This window comes from Microcebus murinus, chromosome 24 (assembly GCF_040939455.1).
Source record: "Microcebus murinus isolate Inina chromosome 24, M.murinus_Inina_mat1.0, whole genome shotgun sequence".
Classification (NCBI taxonomy): domain Eukaryota; kingdom Metazoa; phylum Chordata; class Mammalia; order Primates; family Cheirogaleidae; genus Microcebus; species Microcebus murinus.
This window is the reverse complement of record NC_134127.1, coordinates 29,905,788-29,932,985: the sequence shown is the minus strand read 5'-3', so window position 1 is coordinate 29,932,985 and position 27,198 is coordinate 29,905,788. Positions and strand designations below refer to the sequence as shown.

Sequence of the window (27,198 nt, the reverse complement as noted above, 5' to 3'; positions counted from 1 at the left end):
TATCAAGTCTTGGAGGCAATATGTATGGTTCAATAACATTCCCGCTTTTTGCTGCTGACTGCGGACTCTGCTGGCGGAGCGGCGTGGTGCGGTCGCCACCTGCCAGCCTCTCGTGGCCGCGCTCTGCCCGGTCTCGGCCCCGCTGTCTGAGTTGCCTGGAGCGACAGAAGACACCTCCTGGGGAAATACGTTTCCTCAAACCGGGCTCTGTGGTCTGGAGTGTTTTGTTGTGTGGATGCAGGCGTGTTTGACCTGTGCCGTGACGCAGGAAAGCACATCAGTGCTTCCCGTCGGGAGGAACAGCTGCCCAGGAGCCCCTGGCGCCAAGTGTCTGCAGCAGCAGTTTTGATCATTGTATGTCTGCTCCTAGCGTGATATTGTATTTTGGTTAGATTTCTCTCTAGATGTGGAAGGTTATGGATAAAACAGGTTAGTCTCTGTAACTATTTAAGATAATAATGTTATCAAAGGGATATCAGCTTGCAAGTTTTTTTTAAAGTGGGCGTATACCTAAACGGACATGGTGATAATGATATACGAAAATTTTTTTTATTTTCTAAATCATTTATATGTGCACTTGAGGAAGTATGTAAGTGGTAGGATGTTTTGGGCATAACATAGAATTTTTGCTGAGATATTTGCATAGTGCCCTTCATGGATCCTTATGAAAAACAAACAAAAAGAAATATTGGATATTTATTTTGGTATAGCATTTTTGGGCTATTTTATATATTAGCTTCAACTTGTCTCTCTTCTTTAAATATTTACCTCACCAACATTTTTTAAAATGGGAAAAAATCTTTTTTGAGAAGACACATAATTTAGAGGGAAACATTCCTCCCTCAGTGACAGTCCCACGAGATCTTTCTGCGGATGCTGTTGTCCGTCCGTCCATCCATCCCAGAGGACTTGCGGTTTCTCAGGAGTGTCACATGGGATGAGCTTTTCCCTGAACATTAACACCAAGGACAAGTGTTCTGCCTCTTGAAACCTCTGTGTTTTTAGGAAGTGAGCGTGTGTGGGGCCTCACGCCTCGGCCTGGATGGCGGGTGTCCCCTTTGGTGCCCTTTGGGGCAGGGGATTCCTGCTGGTTTCTCAGGTCCCGTGGGGACCACCGGGAGCCCTTTTATTACAATTATTGGACGGTCTCAGCTGGAGCCCTGGCATTGGAACCCACAAAGGGAGGTTGGGCAGGGGTTTACAGAAGCTTGTCTGCAGTCGTCGTCTTTATTTCTCTGTAGTCAGGAACATTCTTAACTTTACCCCCAGTTACCATGGTTTCGAACCAGGGTGCCCTAAAGTACCCTGGCGCCCCAGAACCATGCAGCAGCCCTCTGGGCAGTTCCCAGGGGCCTATAAGGAAAGGTCGGCCGTGATAAAGTTTGTTGTGATAAAGTTTGCCGCAGTGGCTGGGAGGGTGTTTTGGGGGCAGGTTTAAAACCGTCTCTCTTAAATCAGAAAAGGGAATGTTTGGGCTCGTGCGTGACTGCTCGCCCTCAATCTCCTGTGTTCAGTTCTCCAAGTCCATGGTCCTGGACGCCTACAGCGAGTACGTGAACAACTTCAGCACAGCTGTGGCCGTGCTCAAGAAGACGTGCGCCACCAAGCCCGCCTTCCTGGAGTTTCTGAAGGTAAGTCTCTTTTGTTCTTTTTTCTTTTGTTTTGCATTTTGGTTTTAATGCCCTCTGAAGCTCCAAGTCAAATAACTTTGTAATCACCCTTTACCACGTCTCGACCCTAAATGCGCAATGTCGCTATAAAGATCTTGGTGCCAGCAGTGCTGTAGGTGTTGGGTTAGTGCAGAAATGCAGAGGAATTTTAGGTGCCATCGTAGCTTTTTGAAAACAGCTTTTATTTGCACACCGTGTAGACAAGTAGACAGAAAGAACGTCAAGGCTGGGCGCAGTGGCTCTCTCCTATAACCCTAGCACTGTGGGAGGCAGAGATGGGAGGATCATTTGAGCTCAGGAGTTCAACACCACCCTGAGCAAGAGGGAGAACCCGTCTCTACTAAAAATAGAAAGAAATTAGCCGGACAACTAAAAATATGTAGAAAAAATTAGCCGGGCATGGTGGCACATGCCTGTAGTCCCAGCTACTCGGGAGGCTGAGGCAGGAGGATCGCTTGAGCCCAGGAGTTGGAGGTTGCTGTGAGCTAGGCTGATGCCACGGCACTCTAGCCCTGGAGACAGAGTGAGACTCTGTCTCAAAAAAAAAAAAAAAAAAAAAAGACAAAGAATGTGAAGATCAGCTCCCAAAGTTGCCTTTTCCTTCCTGACCTTCAGTGTGAAGTCAGGAATACTAGAAGCCCAACTTCTCGCTTCCAGATTGGCCTCAGGTGAGGCGAGAGAGAGCCGTAGTCTTCCTCTGGGTCCGTTCTCCGACACAGGGGCGTGTCACCCCACTAGGAGCGGCAGGGCTTCCCCAGGCCCCTGAGAGGCTGTGAGAGGGCCGGTTACTGGGCTGAGGGCCAGACTGAATTCCCGTGTCAAAGCCCATGGCCAGGTGCCCAGCGAAGGCTCCTTTGTGGGAGACCCTGGTTTGCATTATAAAGCGCTGGGACAAAGTATCTTCTTGCCCCTGGGCTGAATTCCTGGAAACTGCTGCTACCTGGGCCAGTGCCCACAGGGCACGTCTCCCTGCCCAGGGCAGCGTTTCCCTCCCCTCTCCCACCAAGTAGGGTGGTTCTGGGTGGCTCCCACTCTGGCTGAGCAGAGTCCTGGCCCATCCGGGCTTGCTCAGGGACTAGGTCCCCATTACCGCATGAGTTGCAGACGCCGTGGCTTTTCGCTATGGCAGCCTTTCCTCCTCCGAGGGAAAGAAAACGGGTGCTGCGCTGACCATGCATGTCCTCTGAGGACTTGCTTTAGCCCCACGGTGTGGCCGCAGCACCTGCTCCTCAGCCTGCCAGCGGCCTCGGGAGACGAGCTCTGGTCCCGCCTCGCAGCCCTGGGGGCCTGAGCCTCAGGGAGCCGGGTGCGGGTAAGCCGAGGGCCGGGGCATGCTGGGCGGTGGCCTCTGTGGTCTTTGTTGCCCCTTTAGCCCAGGGAGCCGGACACCAGGTGCAGCCCCAGGTTGGCGGCCTCAGGCAGCCACAGTCCAGCCCCACTCAGCACCTGCTGCCTTGGGGAGAGGCGGCCGTCTCCCCTGGGCACACCGTGGGCAGAACACAGACCCGGACACCCCCAAATCCGCCCGGCGCCAAGCCCAGGTGGTGAGACCCGGCCCCTCCCTGGAGCGGCCACCAGAGCAGTGGAGCCAGCTCTCCCTCAGCAGGTGCAGAGGGCACTCCGAGCGGGATCTGGTGACATTTCCTCCAGCTAGAGCCGAGTGGTGGGTTCTCGGGTGGCTGGGGTCCCTGCCCGACCGTCTCGGGTCATGGGGCCGCGGCCCGCTGAGCCCTGCGCCCCCCCGCAGCAGTGCCAGGAGGCCAGCCCCGACCGGATCACGCTCTACAGCCTGCTGATGCGGCCCATCCAGCGCTTCCCGCAGTTCATCCTCCTGCTCCAGGTAAGGGGCCGTCGCGGCCTGCGCAGCCTCACCACTGCCGGCTCCTTTGGGAAGAGCTCGTGCCGGTCCGCGTGGCAGGAGCCCCCTGGCCTGACTCCTGTCTGGGTCAGGGGTGAGGGCGGGGGTGCGGGCTCCACGCGCAGGTCTCGTGGGCCGGAGCTGCAGGCTGTTCCCGGCAGCGCCTGGATGGCCGTCCTGAGCGTGCCCTGCCTGGCGTGGAGCCGCGAGGAAGGCGCCTCTTCCCTCTGTGCGGAGGGCGGGCTTGGGGCGCAAGCGCAGCTCTGGCCAGTCTCTGATTTCTCCAGTCAGTGCCGAGCACGCAGGGGCGGTGGTGGCGGAGCCTACGCCGTGGTGCAGTCCACGGCTGGGCTTGGAGAGCCCCCAGTCCTTGGGCTCCCGGCTGGGGGCTCGCAGGCCGTGGCCCGACCCACGGAGAGGTGACAGACACTCGGCGAGTGCGCGAGGGCCTCATCGCGAGTGAAGTTGGAGGGTGCAGAGTGAAAGCGCGTTTCCTGAGGGGAGACGGTCTGTCTCGGCGAGTGGAGGAGACACTGTCTAGACATCTGTGTTTTTCTTTTTATGTGTTGGAAGTTTATGTTTAGGTGAAGGCTGGTTATAATCGGGACTGGATTCCTTTCTATGTCGGGACATGGCTTAAGGTTCTGTCAGACCTGCTGTGGGGAAGGTTCTATAACCAGCTCCATCTCCCGTGCCTCTCCTGGCCTCTGCTCTCGGGGCCTGGCCCACCTTGTCCCGCAGGTGCGGCGGGCTGGCACACCTCGGCGTGGCTGGGACGGTGGGTTTCTCACGTGGGGTCCAGGACCCTCATCTGCCCCGTGTCTCTTTCTTACTTTATCCCAACTAACTTTCCCCCCCCCCAGTTTTGTACAAAGGTGAGTGTTAAATGACAATTTCTGGTAACAACGGCAATAAGGAACTTCTCCTCTTTCTTCATGCGGCTGCGGCCGGGCAGGTCGGCCCGAGGCTCGGCCAGACCTCGGGCCCTGGTTTCCATCTGTCGCGCTCGGATCACGGTGGCGTGGGCACCACCAGTACACTGTGTTGGTGCCAGAATGAGATTCAAGATCATCCTTTTCTGCCTTGTTAGAATTTGATGCCACTCCCAGGAAGACAAATGTATGTATAGAGTAGTTTAAATTTTCTATCCAACCTGGAAACATTCGCTCATTTATGCAGTGCTCTTTTCTGATTTTTAGAAGAAGGTTTAGAATGACGAGCGCATTGTTGAATTTGATTGCTGCTTATGTCATACACAAACGCATAGAAATTGGTGGGCGAGAGGGCAGAACCACATTCAATCTGAGAAGTGTTTCAGATTCACGCTTGCTCCTTCACACATCAGCATGTCGTGAGGGAAGCGAGTCAGGCAGCACGGGCTCTGTGTAAACTCCAGGTGACAAGGGCACCATTCGTCATTGCTCTTCAGGGTCTATGTGGGGTTTGGCAGCCTCGTGCCGTCTTTTTGGTGACCATATAGTGGCTTTGTGCCTTGCACCCTCCCCGAATGTCCTCGGGCCCATCTGAGCCTGCAGGGGTGGACAGACAGGCAGCTCAGCTTCCTCTTTCTTTTACAACTAGATTATTTTTGTCAGTGCAGTTTTAGATTCAGAGCAAAATCGAGGGGAAGGAGTGGGGTTCCCCCAGGCGCCCCTCTGCCCACACGCACAGCCCCAGGTGCACCTGTGAGGATGACGAGCCCACGCTGACACGCCCGGCCACCTGGAGTCACCATGTGCCTGCGGGTCAGCCCGGAGCTGCACATCCTGTGGGTTTAGACTGACGTAGCGTGATGTATCAACCACCATACCATCCTACAGGGTAGCCGGGTTGCCCTAAAATCAGGCTCCATTTCCAGGTGGGTGGGAGGCCCAGACGGAGCCCCTGCTGTGTGGGTGACACCGTGGGCACAGCGGTCAGCACGGCAAAACTGCCACGCCCTTGATGTCGGGAAACAGGTTTTGTAAAAAAAAAAAGTAGCTGGACCCATCTATGCCTGCGTTTGCTTGTCTGACTCAACTCGAGAAAACCAATCTGATCACGATGTGGAACGTGGTCACAGAGAGCAAAACATCTCTGAGATTGTGCCATGTCCCTATCTGGCGTGTTCTTTATTGTACAAAGCTATTTTGGGGGCTTTGTTTTTGTAGAGGGAGCTGCTCAGATGTTCAGCCAAGCTGTGACTCAGTTTGTGATCCTTTCCCCAGAATATTTTCTATCTTTCCCCAGAATAACCGATGTCATTGCTGCCCTCCCAGGCATCGGCGTGTGGGCGGTGACTCGCCGTGGGTTAGGGCGTGCGCGTGGCGACCTCGCCACTCTACCCTGTCGCCCATAGGACATGCTGAAGAACACGCCCAAGGGACACCCGGACAGGCTGCCCATCCAGATGGCCCTGACGGAGCTGGAGACGTTGGCGGAGAAGCTGAATGAAAGGAAAAGAGACGCCGACCAGCGCTGTGAGATCAAGCAGATAGCGAAAGCCATCAATGAAAGATACCTGAACAAGGTTGACACAGATTTTTTTTTCAATTCTATTCTGAAATTGTTTTTGCTTTGTACTGATAAGGCCATTGCTACTCATCCACTCGTAACCAATCTTTGGAGACGTCTGGAATCATTCCCTTGACAGTTTGTCTGGGTTTTCTTAGGAAAGGGGTTCGTAGATGCATTAGATCCTCAGATGGATCCAGGACCCCCCAAAAGGTCAAGAGCAACTCTTGTAGCTTAATTTTACTTTCACAATACTGCATTCATTTCAGACAGTAATAATCAATCAAAGCTTGGCATATTTGCAGACATTTCTGTTTGCACCAACATGTGGAGAGTCTGTGCTGCATTGATCACGATAAAGTGAAACAAACGCAGGAGGATGCCACTTCCTCTGCAGGGCTGTGTTTGAGCTTGGCATTTGCAAAGTCATTTTCCTGCCACCATGCTCTGATTTTGTGTGGCTTTGCCATGTCCACCTAGGGCCCCGGACCACAGGGAGATGCGAATATATATGAGCTGTATTGAATTATTACAGATAATAGTTAATGTTGCTGAAGTTGCCTTTTATTTTTGTCGGCAGTACTAATTTTCTAACTCCCAATGATATTCAGTAATTTAATGATGAGAACTTTATGGTAACACATTTTAAGCCACAGGGTTTTCCCCGATTCTCTGAATGATTTATGTAGGAACGTTATAAGCAGAAAATTGTATCCAGTTCTATTCCTGGCGTAGTTCACGGTATTTACAATCATGCTCCCCTTGGCACTTGAATGTCTGAGTACACTCGGGGACAGAGAACCCCAAGGCTTGGGAAGGTGTGATGGTGCATCGTGACTGTCGCGTAGATGTGCGCAGGGCGCGTCAATCCCGGGAACTCATGGGTCAAGAGGAGCCCAGTGGTGAGGCTGGCGTCTCCAGGGATGCAGCCAGTGTAGACGTAGAATCAGAGGCTGTGGGACTGTCTGGGCTGAGGACTCCGTTAGCTAAACCATGGTGAGGAGCGTGACTTCTATAGGACGTGGTGTTTTATCGGTCCATATGAAGCGTCTTTCCAAAGAACTGATGGCGTTTTGTTTGGCTCAGTGAAATAAAATGTGGCACATCCTAGGAAGTTAAGATGCTTGCTTAATCATGCTTACTTTGGGAAAAGTAAATTTACAAAGTAATTGCTTCCTCTAACAACCTTTCCCGGTTGACATAGGGTTGTGCCGTGTTTCCCCGAAAATAAGACAGGGTCTTATGTTTCCTCAAGAAACATAGGGCTTATTTTCAGGGGATGTTATTTCCCCTCAAAGCCTCAGCTTGCAGCACGCACAGGGTGGCCGGGACCTTACAGGGAGCCGACCTTGTGGGTGGGGCTGCCGCACCTTTCCGTGACCCCTGGGATGGTAGCTGTCACAATGGGGCGGATGAGAAGGGCTGCTCGTGTTCTTTACCGCTCCGCGACGAAATGCACGGGTTGTCCAGACGCGCTGCGTAGCCACGCCATCACCAGGTCTTATTTTCGGGGTAGGGATTCCATTGCACAAATGCTTAGAAATCCTGCTAGGGCTTATTTTATGGGTAGGTCTTATTTTGGGGGGAACACAGTAAATCCTGAATCGTTTAATGCAGGGAAGCCCAGGAGGGAGGCGTGTGGTCAGGGCAGTCGAGGGGAATGGCAGGTAAAGAGGAAGGAGCCAACTCTGTAGAAACAGTGCTCACAGGGGGAATGGGGTTCCTTTCACGTATATAGTAACTGCAAACCCCAATGCCTGTGAAACGCTCGGTTTCTAGAAGTTACTTTCAGAACTCTGCATCGTCAGGGCCTGTGAGTGGGAGCATCCAGACTCTCCTGAAGAAAAGCATCTATAAAACCCTGATGCTAGCAACTCCCTATTTTGCAAGACCTTTTTCTCCTCCTTTGTTTGCGTCAACTCAGTTGAGGTGACTCAGTTGACCATTGTTCTGAATATTCAGCTTCTCAGCAGCGGAAACCGATACCTCATCAGATCCGATGACATGATAGAAACGGTTTTCAACGACAGGGGAGAAGTCATCAAGACCAAAGAGCGCCGCCTCTTCATGCTGAACGACGTGCTGATGTGCACCACCGTCAGCTCCCGGTAGGGCCGCAGCGTTGACTTTGCCCGTCCCGTCAGCTCCCGGTAGGGACCACAGCGTTGACTTTGCCCGTCCCGTCAGCTCCCGGTAGGGACCACAGCGTTGACTTTGCCCGTCCCGTCAGCTCCCGGTAGGGCCGCAGCGTTGACTTTGCCCGTCCCGTCAGCTCCCGGTAGGGACCGCAGCGTTGACTTTGCCCGTCCCGTGATCGCGTGCGGGTGTGTCCAGCACAAGGGGTGACTGTGGATTCTCTGGTTCAAGCTGAACTGATTTCTGGGCTGAAACTTAGCAATTGAAGGAAACCTTGTCACAAACAAGGGTGTTTTTAAAACGGGTTCAGTGTACACCACAGGTCACTGCTGGTGGAAACTAGATATATGTGGGTTTATTCGCTCTTTAAACAAGGCTGATGCTAGAGCTAGAAACTAAATTGAGTTTAAAAAATAACTATCTTAAGTCATTCTACAGTTTAAATTGTTTAAATTCTTTATACCTGATTCTCTATACATGTATTTTTGGTAAGCATTTTTTTATATGATTAAATTGGATATATTCATATTTGGTATAAATCAAGAAAATGAGTAACACTTTAGCCCTTCCTTCCTTCCTTCCTTCCTTCCTTCCTTCCTTCCTTCCTTCCTTCCTTCCTTCCTTCCTTCCTTCCTTCCTTCCTTCCTTCCTTCCTTTCTATTTTTTTGGAGGATCTTGCTGTGTCACTTAGGCTAGAGTGCAGTGGTGTCATCGTAGCTCATGGCAACCTCAAACTCCTGGGCTTAGGCGATCCTCCTACCTCAGCCTCTCGAGTAGCTGGGACTTCAGGCATGTGCCACCATGCCTGGCTAATTTTTTGTATATATTTTTAGTTGTCCAGCTAATTTCTTTCTATTTTTAGTAGAGACGGGTCTCACTCTTGTTCAGGCTGGTCTCAAACTCCTGAGCTCAAACAATCTGCCTGCCTAGGCCTCCCAGAGTGCTGGGATTACAGGTTTGAGCCACCATGCCTGGCCTAAATATTTTAATCATGGAACATAATAGTATGATTGAATTCCATTACAGTGATTTTCATGTGACCATATAAGAGCAGAGAAAGAGTTTTAGAGTTAACTCTTATGAAACAGAGAATGCTAGTCCACATAGCACAGAAGGTTTGTCCCATCAGTGGAGCTCTCTAGACTGCCGGACCACCTTTGTTCATCAGTCACCAGCAGGCGTCCAGCCTCCTCCCTCAAAGCTTTTCTGGAAACCCTCGTCCTTCCGGGGAGCCACGTTGCTGTGCAGTCCCCCCTGGACTCCAGCAAGAAGCTCCCCTCACTCATCTAATCATTGCGGCTCCGAATGGTGACTTCACGAGAAAGTCAAACACCAGATAATTCAACATTAAAATGCTCTCACTCGAATATCCAAAGGACACCGAGTGTCATAGCTCATTCACACAGTTATTCACGGGGTGACCTCTGGCTGTTCTAGCTCCTTGCAGGAGAGCAGCGCCGTGGCCAGCCAGAGGTACCTGCTCAAGTGGAGCGTCCCCCTGGGCCACGTGGAGGTGATGGAGCACCGCGCCAGCCACGGCGCGGGCGAGCATGGCAGGTTCCCCATCGCACACCCGCCCGAGAGCCTGGCGGTGGGTGCCAACGTGAAGCCACGTAAGTGACTCGTTTGTTCATGTTGGTCACTCAGGGTGTCTTTGTCCTCCCCAGCTCTGGGCTCTCTGCCCTGCATCTCCCGCCAGCACTCATGCCTCGGTTTACCGCTCGGCTTTGCTGCCCACTCACCGCACTGCCGGGCAGCTACTTTAATCTCTCTGTACCTCGGTTTCCCCACGAAGGTAGCTCCTGTCCATGAGCCTCCCAAGGTGGAAGGAGAGAAAGATGTGAAAATACTTGGGCAATGTTTTAGCATTGCATAATTATTATATTTATAGTTATCGTTACTGAATACTGTTCACGTTATAGATTTTAATCTTAGTGTAAAAATAATTTTCTTCTCTCTCTCTCCCTTTTAATCCAAATAAAGACTGGCTTAGTTTTATTCACTTTTTGGCGTTAGGGCCTCTGCCTGCCCCTGAATTATGGAACACTTAAAATACAATGAACAGGAACTTCCAGTAAACTTTTTTTATGTGTTAAAAGAGCATTAACTTTTCAGATTATTTTGTCTCTGATCTGTTTGGAGTCGAGAAAGCGGCATTTATGACTTTTCACCTTTCTAGCTGGGCACGTGTGTTCACCCTGTAGTGAGTATTAGGTCCAATTTGCTGTGGGATCTTTTACTTTTCTTGTTTTCCTAATGTTAACAGGTTGGCAATCTGCCTAGCGAGGTGATTCTTGGACCGTGTTATTGTTATTCAGTTCTTAATCTCTCCAATCGCTGACTGCTACGTCATATGCCTGTTTAAAGTAGTGTGCATCTTTATCAACCTTCTCAATTAGCAACCAAAATGCCAAACTGAAACCCAGATTTCGAAGTGAGGCACTACAAAGGGGTGGTTTGGGAGGGGAGGGAGGAAGGGAAGGAGAGAGAAATGAATTTTCAAGCTGACATGATTCATTAAAATTTTATCCAAGGGCAAATTGAATGTCTCGTTAAAAGTTTTTTGAAATCCTTTTCACTTATTTGGAAATATTGATTGCTAATCAAGTTTATGTCTTGGTTTTGTGAGCAAAAATTCCCTTGCGTATTTTATAGTGCCAGCAACCTTACCATGTATTTGTAATTATGGTTGTCTTACTGTGTTCAAATAGCTAAGGATAACTTTGATCCATAAGGTAGATATAATGTATTAATATTACATGCAACATTGTATTTTCTTATTCATCTTTTAATTTGTCATTTATACTGACCTAACTTAGAATAAAATTAGAGTCAGCAATATGAAAAAGCATAAAGCAGGACGATTCACCCAATTTTTAAAATATATGGAAGAAAGAACCCGAAGTGCGTTGATAAATCCATGTGGGCCTGGGTGTTGCCATGGGCTTTCCTTCAGCCATGGCAAAGGGGGAAATGGCGGGTCCTGGCCAGTTCTGTTGTCTATTTCAGAGTAATATGTTCCGCTGAAGAGTAAATCTTTTCCTTCATTCTGAATTCGAGGAGAACTCTTTGATCATGTCCTAAGTTAAGGGGACTCTGGAAAGACTTTAAAACGTAATGTGATTGTTTTGCAGACTTGCACTGGTTTTTTTCTTTATCATGTCTCTATGGAAACACACAGATGCAACTTCAGGGAAGGCAGTTTTTCCTGGGGCATCCTTTTCCACACTGGCCCACATAGAGAATTTAGGGGATGTGTTTGTTCTGCCATCGATTGGTGCTGCCGAGTTTTCTGGGTCGAACCCACGCCTCCGGCAGAACATACCCAATCCTCGTCTGTTATCGACATTGACGGCGGAGCACCAGGACATCCAGTGTGACCTATTATTATGATGCCTGTATTTTAAGAAATTAAGATAATCTGATGAGTATGTGAGGGCCTTTCTCTGAAATTAATTAGTTAATTCTTCTGCTAATGTCACCTGGTTTCCCTTCTAACTCTGCAGCTTGCATGCAGTAGGTGCTCAATGAATATTATTATTCATTTTTTTTAGCATGTTATGGGGGTACAACTGTTAAGGTTACATATATTGCCCTTGCCCTCCCCACCCCAGTCAGAGTTTTAGGTGTGTCCATCCCCCAGTTGGTGCACATCACACTCATTATATTTGTATATGCCCATCCCCTCCCCCCGCCACCTGCCCGACACCCGATAAATGTTATTCCTATATGTCCACTTAGGTGTTGATCCGTTAATACCAATTTGCTGGTGAGTACATGTGGTGCTTGTTTTTCCATTTTTGAGATACTTCTCTTAGTAGAGTGGGTTGCAGCTCTAACCAGGAAAATACAAGAGGTGCCATATCACCATTGTTTCTTATAGCTGACTAGTACTCCCTGGTATACATATACCACATTTTGTTAATCCACTCATGTGTTGATGGGCACTTGGGCTGTTTCCACATCTTTGCAATTGTGAATTGTGCTGCTATAAACATTCGAGTGCAGGTGTCTTTTTAAATTATGGCATTCACGTTCAGTAGGATTCACCCATTGCAAGTGTGTGGTGACTTGTTACTTTGGAGGTGCTATTTGGACAGCAGGTGTGCCGAGGCCCAGAGGCCACCAAGTACCTAAATCTGGGGTCCAGGTGACACCGATTTGGGGTCCTGAGCTCACAGACCATAGGCGCCGCCCTGGGACCAGATGTTCCCTCAGGCTCTTGGCCCAGTGCCTGCTCCCTTGGCCCTGCGGCTGCTCTTCAGCTGGGAGCTGTGAAAGGGATGGTATTGGGAGTAACGGTCTTTAAAATGCCGTCTAGGTTAAAAAAATACACCTTTTGGAAAAAGTAATTAACATTTGCTGATTCTGTGTGTATGTGAAGCTGGAACTCAAGTTTGCATTCTCTGGGGCTGTCCTCAGGCCTCAGCTGGCAGAGTCTGCTGCTGCCTTGCCTTTACGGGTGTGGTCGGCAGTCGCCATGTCTGTGGGCTCGCGTGGCACTGGGCACTGGCCTGTCCACGCCCACCCGGGGCAGAGGGTCAGCTGGTCTGTGCGCCGTCGGGCCCACGCTGCCCATCTGTCAGCACCAAGCTGCAGCCAGTAGCGGGAACCCTCCGCCTCTTGCCGTGGACACAGATGGGAATGGCTACCCAGGGGCGGGTGTGGGCCGTGGGGGAGCAGTGTTGGCGGGCGTAGCTTGAGTCACGGGGTGGTCCAGTTCTAGGACCTGCTGTGTGCCCCTGTGCCTGTGGTTATCAACACCGTATGATGTCATACGCTGAAAAATGTGCTTGCAGAAAAATGTCGTCTCAGATTTGAACTCTATTTCCCGCCGCTAGGGAAATGTGACTTTTGATGAACTGAAAGGAAAAGGGTGTTTTGTTTGTGAGCACCGGCCTTGCCTGCGGTGTCCTGCAGGAGACCAGAGAGGGCCCTGCGCTGAGGAGGGTGGGGAGGGTGGGGAAGGAGAGGAGCTCTGCAGGGAGCTCAGTGGGAGCCTGGCGTTTGCAGCCGGAAACCCGCATTGCTCTGAGGAGGAGGAGCCCTGTGGAAAGGAGCCGGGTGGAGGCTGACTCACGCTGTGCAAGTCTGCAGCTCCCGGGCCAGCGCCCCAGGGATCACAGTCCTTCCCCTCGTGCCTGGACACGTCTCCCGGGAGACGCCCTGAGACTGGGGAAATACAGGCTCGCTGAGACACTCCCCCCCCCCCCCGGTTTTTTATGGTTGCCGTGGCTATTGATTCAGCCACACAGTCCCTTCCTTGTTTGCCACACAAGATTCCATTTAGCTGACAAACCCCGAATCTCCAAACAAGTTGCAGGGATTTCCATGGAAACAGGAGCAGTGCCGTGAGAAAGGCTCGGGAAGCCCTTCTGCAGAGACGTGGTGGGCAGGGAGCTCTGCTCCCACGACTCAGAATAGAGACCTGCAACCAGCTGGCTGCAAGTCAGCTCCAGCAAAAATCCAATTTGCGTATTTTTTTAATCTGTCAATACATTTTGGCCAAAAAAAAAAAAAAAAAAAAGGTATTTCCTAAACTGAAAGTAGCATTTGAAAAACACTGTGTCCTGCTTTTTGTTATTTCCTAAAGATGAGAATGGAGAAGGTCTCCCTGGTATTACACGTTGGCCTTGCCACGAGGGTGTCCTGTGTTGCTGTCCCATGTCCGTCTGACCCAGAGCAGTGCCGTCTTATGAGCCGTGTCTGATGCCCAGGCCCAAACGTGAGGCTTCGGTTTATCTTCGTGTTGGTGAAGGCAGAGAAATTGCCCTTGGTCTCAGCAGGGAAGATTCTGTAATCCACTGGGGAAAAACGTCCCTTGATAGATTCACATCAGTTGCAGTGCACACACACACACACACACACACACACACACATTCTTTTAAAAATCACTTTTCAGGTGACAAATAAAATTTGTCTGCGTTTATGGTGTACAATGTGCTTTGAAATACACACACCGTGGGATGGCTAAATCAAGCTGCCTGATGTACCCCTCCCTCACCTATCACTGTTTTCGAGTCGAGAACCTTAAAATCTACTCTTAGCGATTTTCAAGCACTCGACACAGTGCCGTTAACTGTGGTCACCGTGATGTACAGGTGACACCATTTATGCCCCACGAGCTGTAAGACAGGACTGACGGTCACATCCACGTCCTCAAGGCTGCCCCCCGGCCCGGCAGGAGCAGCCAGTAGGACTCAGTCGGTGAGAGCCGTCCCTTCCTGCACGTTCCCTCCCGAGAACTATCCTCCTTCCCGGTTCCTGGGGCCCCTCTGCCCAGGAGCACGCCGGCCAGCTGCCTGTCCTCCTCCACCACTGCTTCCTGCGTGGCCCCACAGTGGCCGGGTTCCCTCTTCCTGCCCCATCTGCCCTCTCTCTCTCCCTCTGGGTGGACAGAGAGGTCCCAGCCCCCGTACTTGCAGTGGCCACAGGGCCCTGTCACCTCACTGCAGAAAGCAGTGAAATAACCAACAGGTGTAAAACTTCTACTCCATTAGCCACTGGCTCAGTGTTCCCTAAAACTCGACCACTTATTTGGATGGGACAGAACAGTTTGGACCCAGTAGCTGGTCATTTTCCTGAGGGAGGCCGTCTGGCTGCCGTGGCCCTGCTTGTATGTTTTAATGGAAAAGAAGGAGATAGAAATATGAAGTTTTGGCCAGGCCAGTGGTGGTCCAAGTAGAGGAAGAGCCTAAACGGGGGTGTTGGGGTTCAGGAAGCGCGACAAGATGGGTAATTCAACAGTCGCGCGTGTGTGATGTGAGATGCGGTGCACACATCTGTACCCTGCGCCATGTTCACAGACTGCTTTGTGTCTATGAACTGCACTGTTTCATTTGATCTTCAGAGCAGGCAGACAGGAAAGGGCTGTTGTCTCAGTTCTGCAGATTAGGGCACCGAGACAGGAAAGGCCTCTAGCGCAGATTTCTGATTACGTAATGGGGAAATGTGGATAGCATAATACAACGTTGCCACTGAATAACTTTCTTTTTGAGGCAGGGTCTCACTCTGTCACCCGGGGTTGAGTGCAGTGACATCATCACAGCTCACAGCAACCTCAGACTCCTGGGCTTAAGCTATCCTCCAGCCTCAGCCTCCCAAATAACTGGGACCACAGGCGTGTGCCACCACGCCCGGCTAATTTTCTGTTTTTAGTAGAGACAGGGTCTCCCTCTTGCTCAGACTGGTCTGGAACTCAAGTGATCCTCCCTCTTTGGCCTCCCGGAGTGCTGGGATTATAAGCGTGAGCCACCGCGCCCAGCTGCCACTGAATAATTTTCTAACCTTAGCTTTGCAACAGAATTTATATCTCGTGAAGTACTTGTTTAAATATAAAAGTGTTTTCTATTTTAACGTGTGGTTACTCACAGAGACATTTAGTAGAGGCAGAAATACTTGCTTTCCAAATTAAAGCACAATGTCAGATTCTTGGCACACCCAGTTTAGAAACAGTTGCCAGGATGTTGGCATCCCTTCCAACTTGTTCACGCGTGTTTCAAAGACCGATTCTGAGCAACGTGGAACTGTGTGCTTCAGCAGGGGCAGAGGTGCAGCCCTGTCTTCCCCTGAGCTGTGCGCTGGTGCTGTGCTTAGCGTGTGGCATTGATGACCAAAGGGAAAAGGCTGCCGTGATCTCAGTTAGACCCTTCTCCCCCAAAGCCAAGTAGTTTCTCTGACCAAGGGCACATTAGTTGAACCCCTATGCGGGCACATGTGTACTACTTATGTGTTAAAGGTAGATGTGGAGTACTGTGAGACAAAACTGTAGGGAAGGAGAAGAGGTGATTTCCAGGGCAAGGGTTACTCTAAAGGGACAGCAGGGAGTTTTTGTGGGCAATGGAGCTGTTCTATAGGATAATGGAGCTGTTCTGTGAGCCATGGAGCTGTTCTGTAGATGATGGAGTTGTTCTATGGGTGATGAAGCTGTTTTGTGGGTTGATACAGCTGCTGTGTGGGTGATGGAGCTGCTCTGTGGGTGATGGAGCCATTTGTGGGTGATAGAGCTGTTCTGTGGGGTGATGGAGCTGTTCTGTGGGCAGAGTTGTTCTGTGGGTGATGGAGCTGTTCTGTGGGCAGAGCTGTTCTCTGGGGTGATAAAGCTGTTCTGTGGGGTGATGGAGCTGTTCTGTAGGTGATAGAGCTGTTCTGTAGGTGATGGACCTGTTCTGTGGGCAGAGCTGTTCTGTGAGTGATGGAGCTGTTCTGTGGGCAGAACTGTTCTGTGAGTGATGGAGCTGTTCTGTGGGCGATGGAGCCATTTTGTGGGTGATGAAGCTGTTCTGTCAGTGATGGAGCTGTTCTGTGGGCGATGGAGCCATTTTGTAGATGATGAAGCTGTTCTGTCAGTGATGGAGCTGTTCTGTGGATTGATGGAGCTATTCTGTGGGTGATGGATCTGTTCTGTGGGGTGATGGATCTGTTCTGTGGGGTGATGGAGCTGTTCTGTGGGCGATGGAGCCATTTTGTGGGTGATGGAGCCATTTTGTGGGCGATGAAGCTGTTCTGTCAGTGATAGAGCTGTTCTGTGGGGTGATGGAGCTGTTCTGCGGGCAGTTGAGCCATTTTGTGGGGTGATGGAGCTGTTCTTTGGGGTTATGGAGCTGTTTTGTGGGGTGATGGTGCTGTTCTGTGGGTGATGGAGCTGTTCTGTGGGGTGATGGAGCAGTGGACCCCCAGACATGCATCACTCCACGAACCACAGTTCCTGTGGACAAGTCTTCGCTATTTTCTTTTAATTGCTATTCCCCTAAAATCTTCAGGAAAGATCACTGAGGACTCATGTTAATATTGGATGACCTCAGTTATTGGAAATTTGGTTCAGATTAAATGTCATTTATTTCCAGGTGTCTCTTACTAACAGCTATTACGTCAACAATGTTTAAAAAATACTTTAAGTGACAAGATGTCAGTCACACCCACACTGTGAGACATACTATAGCTTAGCAGCATCCTTCGAAAATGAAAAGGTCATGAAAGACAAACAGAGATCAAGGAACTCTCCCAGATTGGAAGAGACTTAGGGGACGTGACAAGTAAACTCAGGGTGGGCCCCTGCATTGTATCCAGCGCTAGAAAAGTGGCACTTGTGGGGACATGGGTGAAATTTGAGGTGGGTCTGCAGCTTAGTTAATAGCGTCATATCACTATAATTTCCTGGTTTTGACATTGTGCCACGTTTGCGTAAAAGGTTGACCCCCAGGGGATCTGGGCATTCAGGAGGCAGCCCTTTGTGCCAGTTTTGCAACTTTTCAGTAAGTCTTAAATTATTTCAAAATAAATGTTAGGAAAGGAAATGACTAAATGCTTGAAAATATCCACTTTTTAAAAGTTCTGGTCCCCCCAACTTACAAAAAGACGTAACTAGCATTTACTTTGATGTTCTGTGCCCTCAAGTGTCAGAGCAGCCCTGGCTTCACATTTGTACCCTCTTGTTTGTTTGTTCACTTTGCAGACAAAGTTTACATGGGGCCGGGACAGCTGTATCAAGATTTACAGAACCTGTTGTACGACTTAAATGTCGTTGGTCAAATCAGCCAGCTGATAGGAAGCCTTAAGGGACACTACCAGGTAAGTGTCGCGGCAGTCTGAGTTAAGTTCTATTTTTACTCCTAAATCTTTGTGGATATGCGACTCCATCTCCAAGTTCTACCAGAAGTGAGAATTCATTGTGGTTGTAAGAACTGATCTGATGTGCATTTTTTTTGTTGTTGTTATCTTGGATAAGGTAAAACTATTAGGGTAACTTTTCTTCATTTTTACAAGCAGACTTGAGCATCAGTTCTATCTGAGAAATGTCTCTGCCACACCACAATGTCACAGTGTGATCTGACTCCCAGGGTTTCTTTTTCACAATCAGATATGAGGTGTTTTGTTATTTGTTTGATTGTTTTGTTCTCCCTGAGTTTTTTGTGTTACGTTGCTTTTAGGCTGGTCCTATTTTTTTTTTTTTTAGCTATTTAAAAATGTACATATTTATTTTCTTTGCAGAACTTAAACCAGTCAGTAGCCCATGATTGGACCTCAGGTTTACAAAGACTTATTCTGAAGAAAGAAGAGGAGATCAGAGCTGCGGACTGCTGCAGAATCCAGTTACAGCTCCCAGGGAAGCAGGACAAGTTAGTGGTGACTTTAAAACAAAACCTGCTTGGCCAATGCTGGGGAAAAAAGTGGTTCTTTGTCATGATACGTAATTTTTTGTTTGTTTGTTTGTCGATTTTATCAGACAGGCAAAACGTAGTAATTTAATTTCATATTACAAAGCACGAAGGCTTGTCTATTATTCCTGGCAGGTCCGGGCGACCCACCTTCTTCACGGCTGTCTTCAACACCTTTACCCCCGCCATCAAAGAATCCTGGACCAATAGCCTGCAGACGGCCAAACTTGCCCTTGGTGAGTGTGCTCTGCATGGCTGACTGAGGGTTAAGAGTTGAACTCGGCGATGGATCCATCCATGAACCTGGAAGAATGTTTTTACGTGGGAAAGATCAACCCCAGCACAAGTGACTTTTAAGAAGTTCATGTCATAATTTAGGGTTGCAGGAGCAAACCATAGCTTTTATTCTAACAAGGCATTAATATTAGGTCGGGTGCAGTGGCTCACGCCTGCACCCATAGCATGAGGATCACTTGAGGTCAGGGGTTCGAGACCAGCCTGCGCCAGAGTGAGACCCCCATCTCTACTAAAAATAGAACAAATTAGTAGGGTATGGTGGCACATGCCTGTAGTCCCAGCTCCTTGGGAGGCTGAGGCAGGAGGATCACTTGAGCCCAGGAGTTTGAGGCTGCTGTGAGCTATGATGATGCCACTGTACTCCAGCCTGGGCAACAAAGTGAGACTCTGTCTCACCAAAAAAAAAAAAAAAAAAAATTAATATCAGTTTATTAGTTGAGGCTGCTCAACCCAGGGTAAGCCTGTCAGGTCTAGAATGTGAGTCGGGGGCTGATGCAGGCCCGGTGTGGGTCTGTCTCCAGAGGGAAGGAATGTTGTGGTCCATCTCGGCCTGTTTCCTCACCCCTGAGTCACAAAATGCAGGTGGCCAGAGGCCCTCCCAGTACTGGAGATAAACCATGGGTGTGACTTCATGATGATTTCCTTGTTCCTACCTCCCTTTAGCCTTGCTGTTTTGACGTAGATGTATAATTTATGTCACTTATAAACTCACAGATCACTCAGAACACACGGGATGCCCGTGTGCATGTAAAATTCTCTTCTAGATGAGATGCTCTGACTTGCTAACTGAATATGGGATACAGAGGAGAAACCGTGGTTGGGGTGAAGGTCATCACCCTGGCGAGCGCTGATTAGTGGCAGGAGGAGCATACTGCCCACATGGAAGGGCAGCCTACAGAACACTTGCTCAGTGGACGCGGAAGTAGTCACATGGCCCCGCGTCTCTTCCTTCCTGCGTGGAGGCTTGTCAGGGTGTGGTCCAGAGAGACTCAGCCAATGAGGTCGCCCACGCTGGAGAGAAGCTCCCTTTTATCCTGAGATCAGTCCCATGTTCTTCAGAGCCAAGGCTGATGTTTGACGGTGAAATATTTGTCCGTCCATTGTACTTTCTTTATCCCATCGTATTGCGCCGTGTCTGAAAGTTTCCCTCGGCATCTTGCATGGGATTCGCACTCGCATCTAAACATCCCCGTTGCTTTGGAAGGAAAATGGGGAGAGGAGAGGAAAAGAGGCCGTGTGGCTTCCTCGGCTATAGGCATGCTGCGGAAACGCTCGCTGGGAGGTGTCACCGTCACCCGGGTGTTGGCCGCACCACCCCGTGAGAAAAGGGTTCACGGTTTCCCAGAATCGGGACATCGAGTTCCCTGGTCTTGTGCGAACGGGACGTTAGAGACTTGTACAGGGGAGCCCTGCCAGCCACGCAGACCTGGGTTCCGGGCAGGCTCGCCGCGCTCCGGGCTCATCTCTGTCTGCCTCCCCTTGCAGAGGAGGAGAACCACCTGGGCTGGTTCTGCGTGGAGGACGAAGGGAATCAGATTAAGAAGGAGAGGCACCCTCTGCTCGTGGGACACATGCCCGTGATGGTGGCCAAGCAGCAGGAGTTCAAGGTGAGGGGTGGCGGGGCCCAGGCACCCTCGCCACTGTGGGCCTCGCCTTCCCCGTCTCATGGGAGGGTGTCCGGGAGGGGCGCAGTCAGGACGCTGTCTTCCCGGGTTAGCCGTAGTAATCTATTTAGAAATAAATGGAGATTGCAGCTGTCTGAAACCTAACAACAAGGGTCAGCCCACGTCTTTGGGGCCCGTCCCTGGGCAGGACCCTGCCGTCCCCAAGCAGCTGTCCCACGCTGGGGCACGGCTAGTCACACGAGGGAGACTGGTTCGCTTTGCCAGCTCGTGAGGCTCTTGCTGGACAGGCAGTCGGTCTCCACCACGGGGTCCTCACGTGAGCTCTCGGGGCTGCTTGGAGCACGGGCCCTCTCTGCCAAAGCCGCTCCGGCTCCGGGTGGCGCCTTGCTCTCGTCTGTGGTGTCGCCGGTTCAGGCACAACAGGCCACGCACCTGCAGTGACTCCCGCGACCTGTTGATACGTCTTCTTTAAGGAACGTACAGAGACGTTCCATTTCTGGCTCCTGGTCTCCGGCCGGTGCTTGCACTCGTGGCCTGGGCCCCGGGCAGCTCCCACCACCTCCCGCCCCACCGCCCGGCCCTGGGGAAGAGGGGTGGGGCGGGAGGGGAGAGAGGGACGTGCTGATTTCAGCAGCGCGGCGACGAGAGCCCCAACAGCGAAACACGGGTGGGGGCTGGTGTGCTCGGGTGTTTCTGCTGCTCCAGTGCCGCTTTCGGAGACCCACGCTTCAAACTCTCCCGTTTTCGTCTTTGTCGGCGATGAGCCCGAACATCTGCGGTTCTGTGTTGGAAGCGTGTTGTCAGTCCGTGTCAGACTGTGTGGCCTGGAGGCCTCTCGGCCCCTCTCAGGTCCGCTTCCACCCCACTCCAGATCGAGTGCGCCACCTACAACCCCGAGCCCTGCCTGAGCAAGGACGGTCAGCCGGACTCCTCCACAGCGCACGGCTTCCTGTGGGTAAGACGCCCTCGCTCCCCACGCCAGCTCACAGAATCCGGGGCGCGGTGGGCGTGGCGGGGAGCGCAGGCGTGCATCGCCGGGGGAGCGCCGCCGTTAGCTGCCGAGTAGCCCGGCGGGTGTTTGCGAACGCGGACACTCCCCCTGAAAGGGAGCCGGTTCCTTTAGGAAGAGATGCAGCATTCTTAGGAGCTAAGATGTTAGTTTCTTTTCTTTCTCATCTGAAACTTTTACCAGATTAAATTCAGTCCAAAGACACTTAACTACTATGAGAATGATTTTAATGTTTCTTCGATTTGGGTGGTTAAATTGCATGGATTTTTCCCCCTTCTTCTTCCAAGGCTAGCTTTTTTTTCACTAGAAACTTAGCAATTAAAATTAATCTGTTCCAAATGACACACGGCATCCGAAATCATGCTGCAACTGCAGCAGCTGTTTCTGGTTCCTGCAAACCAGGAGGCTCTCGTGGTCTGCGTCTCTCGTGTGCCCTTTCTTGAGGCCCCTCGGACCTGCCCTCCAGGCCCCTGGCTGCCTCCGGACACGCCTGACTTTCCTCCCAGCATCCTCTGCAGCAGGCCACCGTCCCCTCCTCACAGCCAGAGTGCCTGCTTGCTTAGTGTTCTCGTTATTGTTAATAAACAGAACAGCCCAGTGAGCTGGTGTTTCTTTCCTGCCAACCCAGGCATGAAGGGCTTCGTTCCCCTGGGGGGTTTCCGATCTTGAAAGAGGATCGTGTTCCACATGGGCGGGAGGACCTGCCATTCGTCCCTGGTCGTGCCCACCCCCTGCAGGCCCGTGTGGGGCGGGGCGAGTTGGCTCCTGTCCCAAGAGGCCCGAAGTGGATTGTTTATTCGTAGCTGGGAGCAGAAGCAGGGAGAATGAGGGACTGTAACAACAGCCTGGAAGCTGGCGGAAAAGAAAAACATCACTGAGCATCGGAAACCAGCCAGCACTGCCTGTCCACAAAGGCTCAGGCTCCTCGCCACGTAGAAAACAATTCCGTTGGGAAACCGACTATGCTACGTTTTCTCAGCGTGAGAATTCAAACACATAGGAAGTTCGTAGACACAGAAATACTGCCACACACTTCATCACATGTTAAATATGAACTATCCACTTTAGGGTGCTTTCCTGTTAATTTTTTCTCATTTGAAGGACTCAGGTTTTTAGGTAAGGTCTGTTAAACATCAGTGCTATTTAAAATGGATATTAATCTGTTTAGGACTCTAAATCGTGTATAAATAGGCCTTTACCATTTGAACAGTGATGGGTATATGGTTTTTAAAGTGTATAAATGTGACTTTTTAAAAATTAATAGTTATACTCTTTTTATTAAAAATGTTTGAAAACCTAATTCCATATGTTGAAAAAAGGAAAACAGGCCCTGTTGGCAGTGTGTTTAAACGTCATCTGATCTTTCTGAGAGTTGACTGTCCCGTGGAGACGGGCGCTGTGTGGCCCCGAGTGTCGGGGGTCCGCGGACCGTGGAAGCCCCCAACCCCCACGCTCATCCCCTCCCCTTGGACTCCCTGGCGCAGATCGGGAGCTGCACCAACCAGATGGGCCAGATCGCCATCGTCTCGTTTCAAAACTCCGGCCCCAAGGTCATCGAGTGCTTCAACGTGGAGTCCCGCATCCTGTGCATGGTGTACATCCCGGCCGAGGAGGAGCGCAGAGAGCCCGGCCCCGCCTCGGACCCCGAGCCCCCCGCCTCGAGGGCTGGCGACACCCCCACCGTCTGCGTAGGGGCGGAGGAGGGAAGGTAGGGCCGTCCCGAGTCGCAAAGGGCCGTCACCGCTGCGCCCACACAGGTGTGGGGGCCGGGCGGAGAGGGCGTCGGCCTCCGTGTCAGGAGCCATGTGCCTGGGAACTGGACGTTCTGGGGGTCACTGTGCTTGGATTTTATTTTTTTATTATTTAATAAATTATAAAATTCTTTCTCTTTTTTTCTTTTGTATTTCTTTTCTTTTTTCCATACAAGTTCTTTTTTTTTTTTTTTTTTTTTTTGTGCTTTTAAATAACCAGTGAGTTGGGCCCATGGAAGTTATTCTGGGAAATTTCTAAAGAGAAATGGTATTTATTTAAAAGGGGAAAAAGTGCCACACTATTTGCCACTTAAATGTTGCATTTTTATTAGTGCTTCTGAGAAGCACATCGCTCATTACATTTTGGAATAAAACAGCCGTATTCTGTGTTATAATCATGTTGCAAGTTGGCACTGTTCAGAGGAGGAAAGGTAAAATTGCCTTCCTGATGTGAAGTTCTAAAATATACAGGAAGCACTGAATTTTTTTTATAGCCAGAATGTCTCTTTAAAAATAAAAGAAAGAAATGAAAGTGGTCAGGGATGTTTTTAAAATCCCGCCACCAAGGGTGTCCAGGAGCGGGGAAGGACGGGCGGGACTCGGGCATCGGGCTGAGGCGTTAAATGCGTTTGCCTTGATGGTCACTCGACTCTTCCACGATGAGCAGTTATGTTTCTGAGCTTATGTCTTCCTTTTAAAGCATCTCCGTGTACAAAAGCAGCCAAGGCTCCAAGAAAGTGAGGCTCCAGCACTTCTTCACGCCCGAGAGGTCCACAGTCATGAGCCTGGCGGGCTCGCCGTGCAGTCTGTACGCAGGCCTGGTGGACGGCGCGGTGGCCGGCTACGCCAGAGCCGCAGGTGAGGCAGGTCGCTGGGACTGGGCTCCCGCTCCAGCCTGTGTCCCCAGGGCTCATGCCCTTTGCCCCAAGGCCTGCGTAGCCCACTCCCTCCCCAGGGGCCTCTGTCTCAGTCTCTCGTGCTCTTTTCTCCCCCAGGCGTGGATTTCCACAGCCACCTCCCCCAGCAGCCCTCGCCCACTGCTCCCCGGGTGGGCCCAGGCTCCCTTGGCGCTGGGCTGACTGGCTGACGCTCTTGCAGCCGGGCCCAGCCTCCTGCCACAGCCTTCAGGGCCCTCTTGGCCACACATCTCATGACAGGGGCCGCGGGCTCAGCAGCGCCGGGAGCCGCAGTCTCAGGCCCCTGGTGTACAGCCCAAGTCCTTGCTGCTTCATGGTGGGCAGCTTCAGTGGTTTCCTGATTGGCTTCCTGTGTTTTAGTTTGGTATTACTCGATTATGCAGGGAGCAAAAAAAAAAATCGCATTTCAAGCTTTGTGAGTAAAAAGGCAAATTTATCAGAAGGATAAAATGCGGGGAATAATAGCTGGAACTGCACCTGGGCCCCGCAGGGACCCTCGCCCCATTCCCTGGGCTCCGGGGTCCGCTGCTGTGGCAGGTCACCGCATCCAGAGGGTTCCGTGGGAGAGACAGGTGCACAGTGTTTGCAGGGAGAGCGGCCGAGGTGCTCGGGAAACAAAGCGCCGTTGTTGGAGGTTGACCCTGAACCAGAGTGCAGCATGTGACGTATGTCGCCCCGTCTGTCAGCTCGGGGTCCTGCTTCGGAGGGTCGCAGGTCAGTGGGGCAGCGCTGAGCCGCGCCGGACACTGCCTGGGACACAGACACGGGGCGAGGACTGGAGTTCCCACCCAGGTTCAGAAGCCTGGCGTGCTGGTGCCGTGCCGTGCGCTAGGGAACACGTGCCTGTCCGAGAACACCGTGTGTGCCCGCTAAACGTGGAGCTCCCAGTGCTTCAGAGGGCTGTGAGCGCCATATTCGAGGGCTTGTGTCTATGCACATGTGTGTGTGCCCGCAAATGCGAGGCCGTGTGTCTGCGTGTGTTCACATGTGTGTGTGCACATACACACACGTGTGCATTTGTGAGTGAGTGTACGTGGGGGTGTGCGCGCACATACATGTGTGTGTGCGTTCATGCTTAGCACATGGAGACATCCCGGACCCAGCGCAGACACTGCGCGTGGAAGGCGGGCGGTGGCCACGGGCTGGGAATTGTCCTGGCTGTGGCGCAAGGCGTCGCACCGCAGCTGCGTGTGGCTAAAGGGCGCCGGAGTCAGAGCGTGCACAGCTGCCTTCGTGGCCGCGGCTCAGAGCCTGGCTCCCAAACAGGTCTGTGTTCAGAGACCTCGCGCCCCCCAGAACTCAGGCACGGGAGCGGGCCTGGCCCCCAGCTGACCAGGCGTGTCTGTGTCGTGAGAGCGTGGGAGGCGCCGAGCCGCATCTGTGTGCACGCTGGCTTCATTGCTGGCCAGGCCGAGCTGAAGAGCTCACTGTGATTATTTACAGAATGGTTATAGTACTTGCTCTTAAAATCTGCGTTGAATCTTGCTTCCAGCAATTTTTTTTATCGATATCCAAGCTATCCACACATACTTTATATAAAGCATAGGAGTCCTCATCAGTGGAGCTTTGAGAACATTTTCAAAACAAAATATTTTATTACTCTGTAGGCTTCGGGAAAGAGAGTAAGTTCATCACAAGAAAGGATTCCTTTAACCCCAATCTTGATTTTTTTTCATATTCAGTGAAGATATCATGAACTGTCTTCATGATAGAGTATGGAACAAGGGATTTGTAAAATCAAAGCAGGTAATGGTGAAATTTAAACATGTGCCTGGTTACTCTGGGTGCAGTTCCTTTTCCTGGTGGATAGATCACTTTATATATTATTGCTGTAAATACTGGTATTCGTCCAGCATCTGCCTGCCAAGTGCTGGGCTGAGGTTTTTGCATGCATTATATTTAATCTTTAAAACAACCTTTAAACTAGTGGTAGGATTGCCCTTATGTTACAGTTAAGCACACTGAGATTCAGGGCAAATGAATGATTTCTGCTGACACTGGGGAGTGGCCAGGCTGGGGTCAGAGGGACGCACACTGACTGCAGGTGCTCCGAGCTTGCTGGCTGCGGAGGGGCTTCCCTGCCACCTCAGCGCTCACTCTTGGAGCCCCGGACACTCCCAACATCAATCAGAGGCAGGAAAATCACGACCGACACTTCGGTCGTCTGTTACTGAAAGTGCTCTGTGCTCCCCCCGCCTCCCCGTCCCTGTGCAGAGAACGGAACCCGAATGCAATTAAATATTTTCTTTTAAGATGGAACCTGGAATTCCGAACCTCAGAAAGTGATAAAACTCGGCGTCCTCCCGGTCAGAAGTCTGCTGCTGGTGGAAGACACGCTCTGGGCGGCCTCCGGGGGCCAGGTGTTCATCATCGGGGTTGCGACGCTTGCTGTGGAGGTGAGCCGCCCGGGGGCGGGGGGATGGCGAGGTGCAGTCCAGAAACAGCCCCCGACTTCCCAGGCTGCAGTCTAAGAGCCGCCTCCACTCACAGGAAACCCAGGCGCCTCTCGCCTCTGGTCACGGGTGAAAGAAATTCCTTTATGATTCTGCTTAGAAAAGATAAGGTGAATTAGAAAAACTCAGCTGTTACTGTGCTTCCCCGAAAATAAGACAGGGTCTTATGTTTATTTTTCCTTAGGAAGACACCCAGGGCTTATTTTTAGGGGGTGTGTTATTTTCCGCTCAAAGCCTCAGCTTGCAGCACGCACAGGGTGGCCGGGACCTGACGGGGGAGCCGACCTTGTGGGTGGGGCTGCCCGCACCTTTCCGGTCACCTCTGGGATAGTCGCTGTCACGATGGGGCAGATGAGAAGGGCTATTCCTCTTCTTGACCGCTCTGCGATGAGATGCATGGGTTGTGCAGATGCGCTGCGTAGCCACGCCCATCACTAGGTCTTATTTTCGGGGTAGGGCTTCTATTGCACAAATGCTTAGAAATCCTGCCAGGGCTTATTTATGGGTAGGTCTTATTTTCTGGGAAACACGGTAATATTTACTAACCTTTTATCCGTGTTCACTGGTTTCCTGCTATTTAATAGAAACTTATTACTTTAAGAAACATACTCAGTATGAACAGAGGGTCCTCAGGGACCCGTGGGAAACTATCACCTGCCTGACACGGCCGTTCAGCCCAGTGGGGTGAGCGGGTCACGCGCTAGAGCATGAGGAGATGCCAGCCAGCCCCAGCCATTCAGCAAACCCGGGCCTGGGCCCCACGCCCCGGAACGCTCCTCTTCTAAACATTCCGGGTGGGTAGAAATTTCGACATAAAAACTGAAACCATGAA

The 27,198-nt window shown here is 51.2% G+C and overlaps 1 protein-coding gene across 5 annotated transcripts in view; it reads left to right on the top strand.

The window, feature by feature from the left end:
- The window catches only part of ARHGEF10 (Rho guanine nucleotide exchange factor 10), an 86,152-nt gene that overhangs the window by 41,507 nt on the left and 17,447 nt on the right, over positions 1–27,198 (top strand). For 3 of the 5 annotated variants that reach the window (XM_012788812.2, XM_075997285.1, XM_012788810.2), the window contains 13 exons: positions 1,515–1,631; positions 3,418–3,510; positions 5,867–6,037; positions 7,984–8,129; positions 9,595–9,770; positions 17,612–17,727; positions 18,148–18,275; positions 18,450–18,550; positions 20,097–20,218; positions 21,108–21,191; positions 22,730–22,953; positions 23,697–23,854; positions 26,167–26,309. In XM_012788812.2, the coding sequence (XP_012644266.2) occupies positions 1,515–1,631; positions 3,418–3,510; positions 5,867–6,037; positions 7,984–8,129; positions 9,595–9,770; positions 17,612–17,727; positions 18,148–18,275; positions 18,450–18,550; positions 20,097–20,218; positions 21,108–21,191; positions 22,730–22,953; positions 23,697–23,854; positions 26,167–26,309 (1,779 nt within the window). The remainder of the gene's footprint in view (positions 1–1,514; positions 1,632–3,417; positions 3,511–5,866; positions 6,038–7,983; positions 8,130–9,594; positions 9,771–17,611; positions 17,728–18,147; positions 18,276–18,449; positions 18,551–20,096; positions 20,219–21,107; positions 21,192–22,729; positions 22,954–23,696; positions 23,855–26,166; positions 26,310–27,198) is intronic. The other 2 variants (XM_075997286.1, XM_012788811.2) reach the window with 1 other exon arrangement.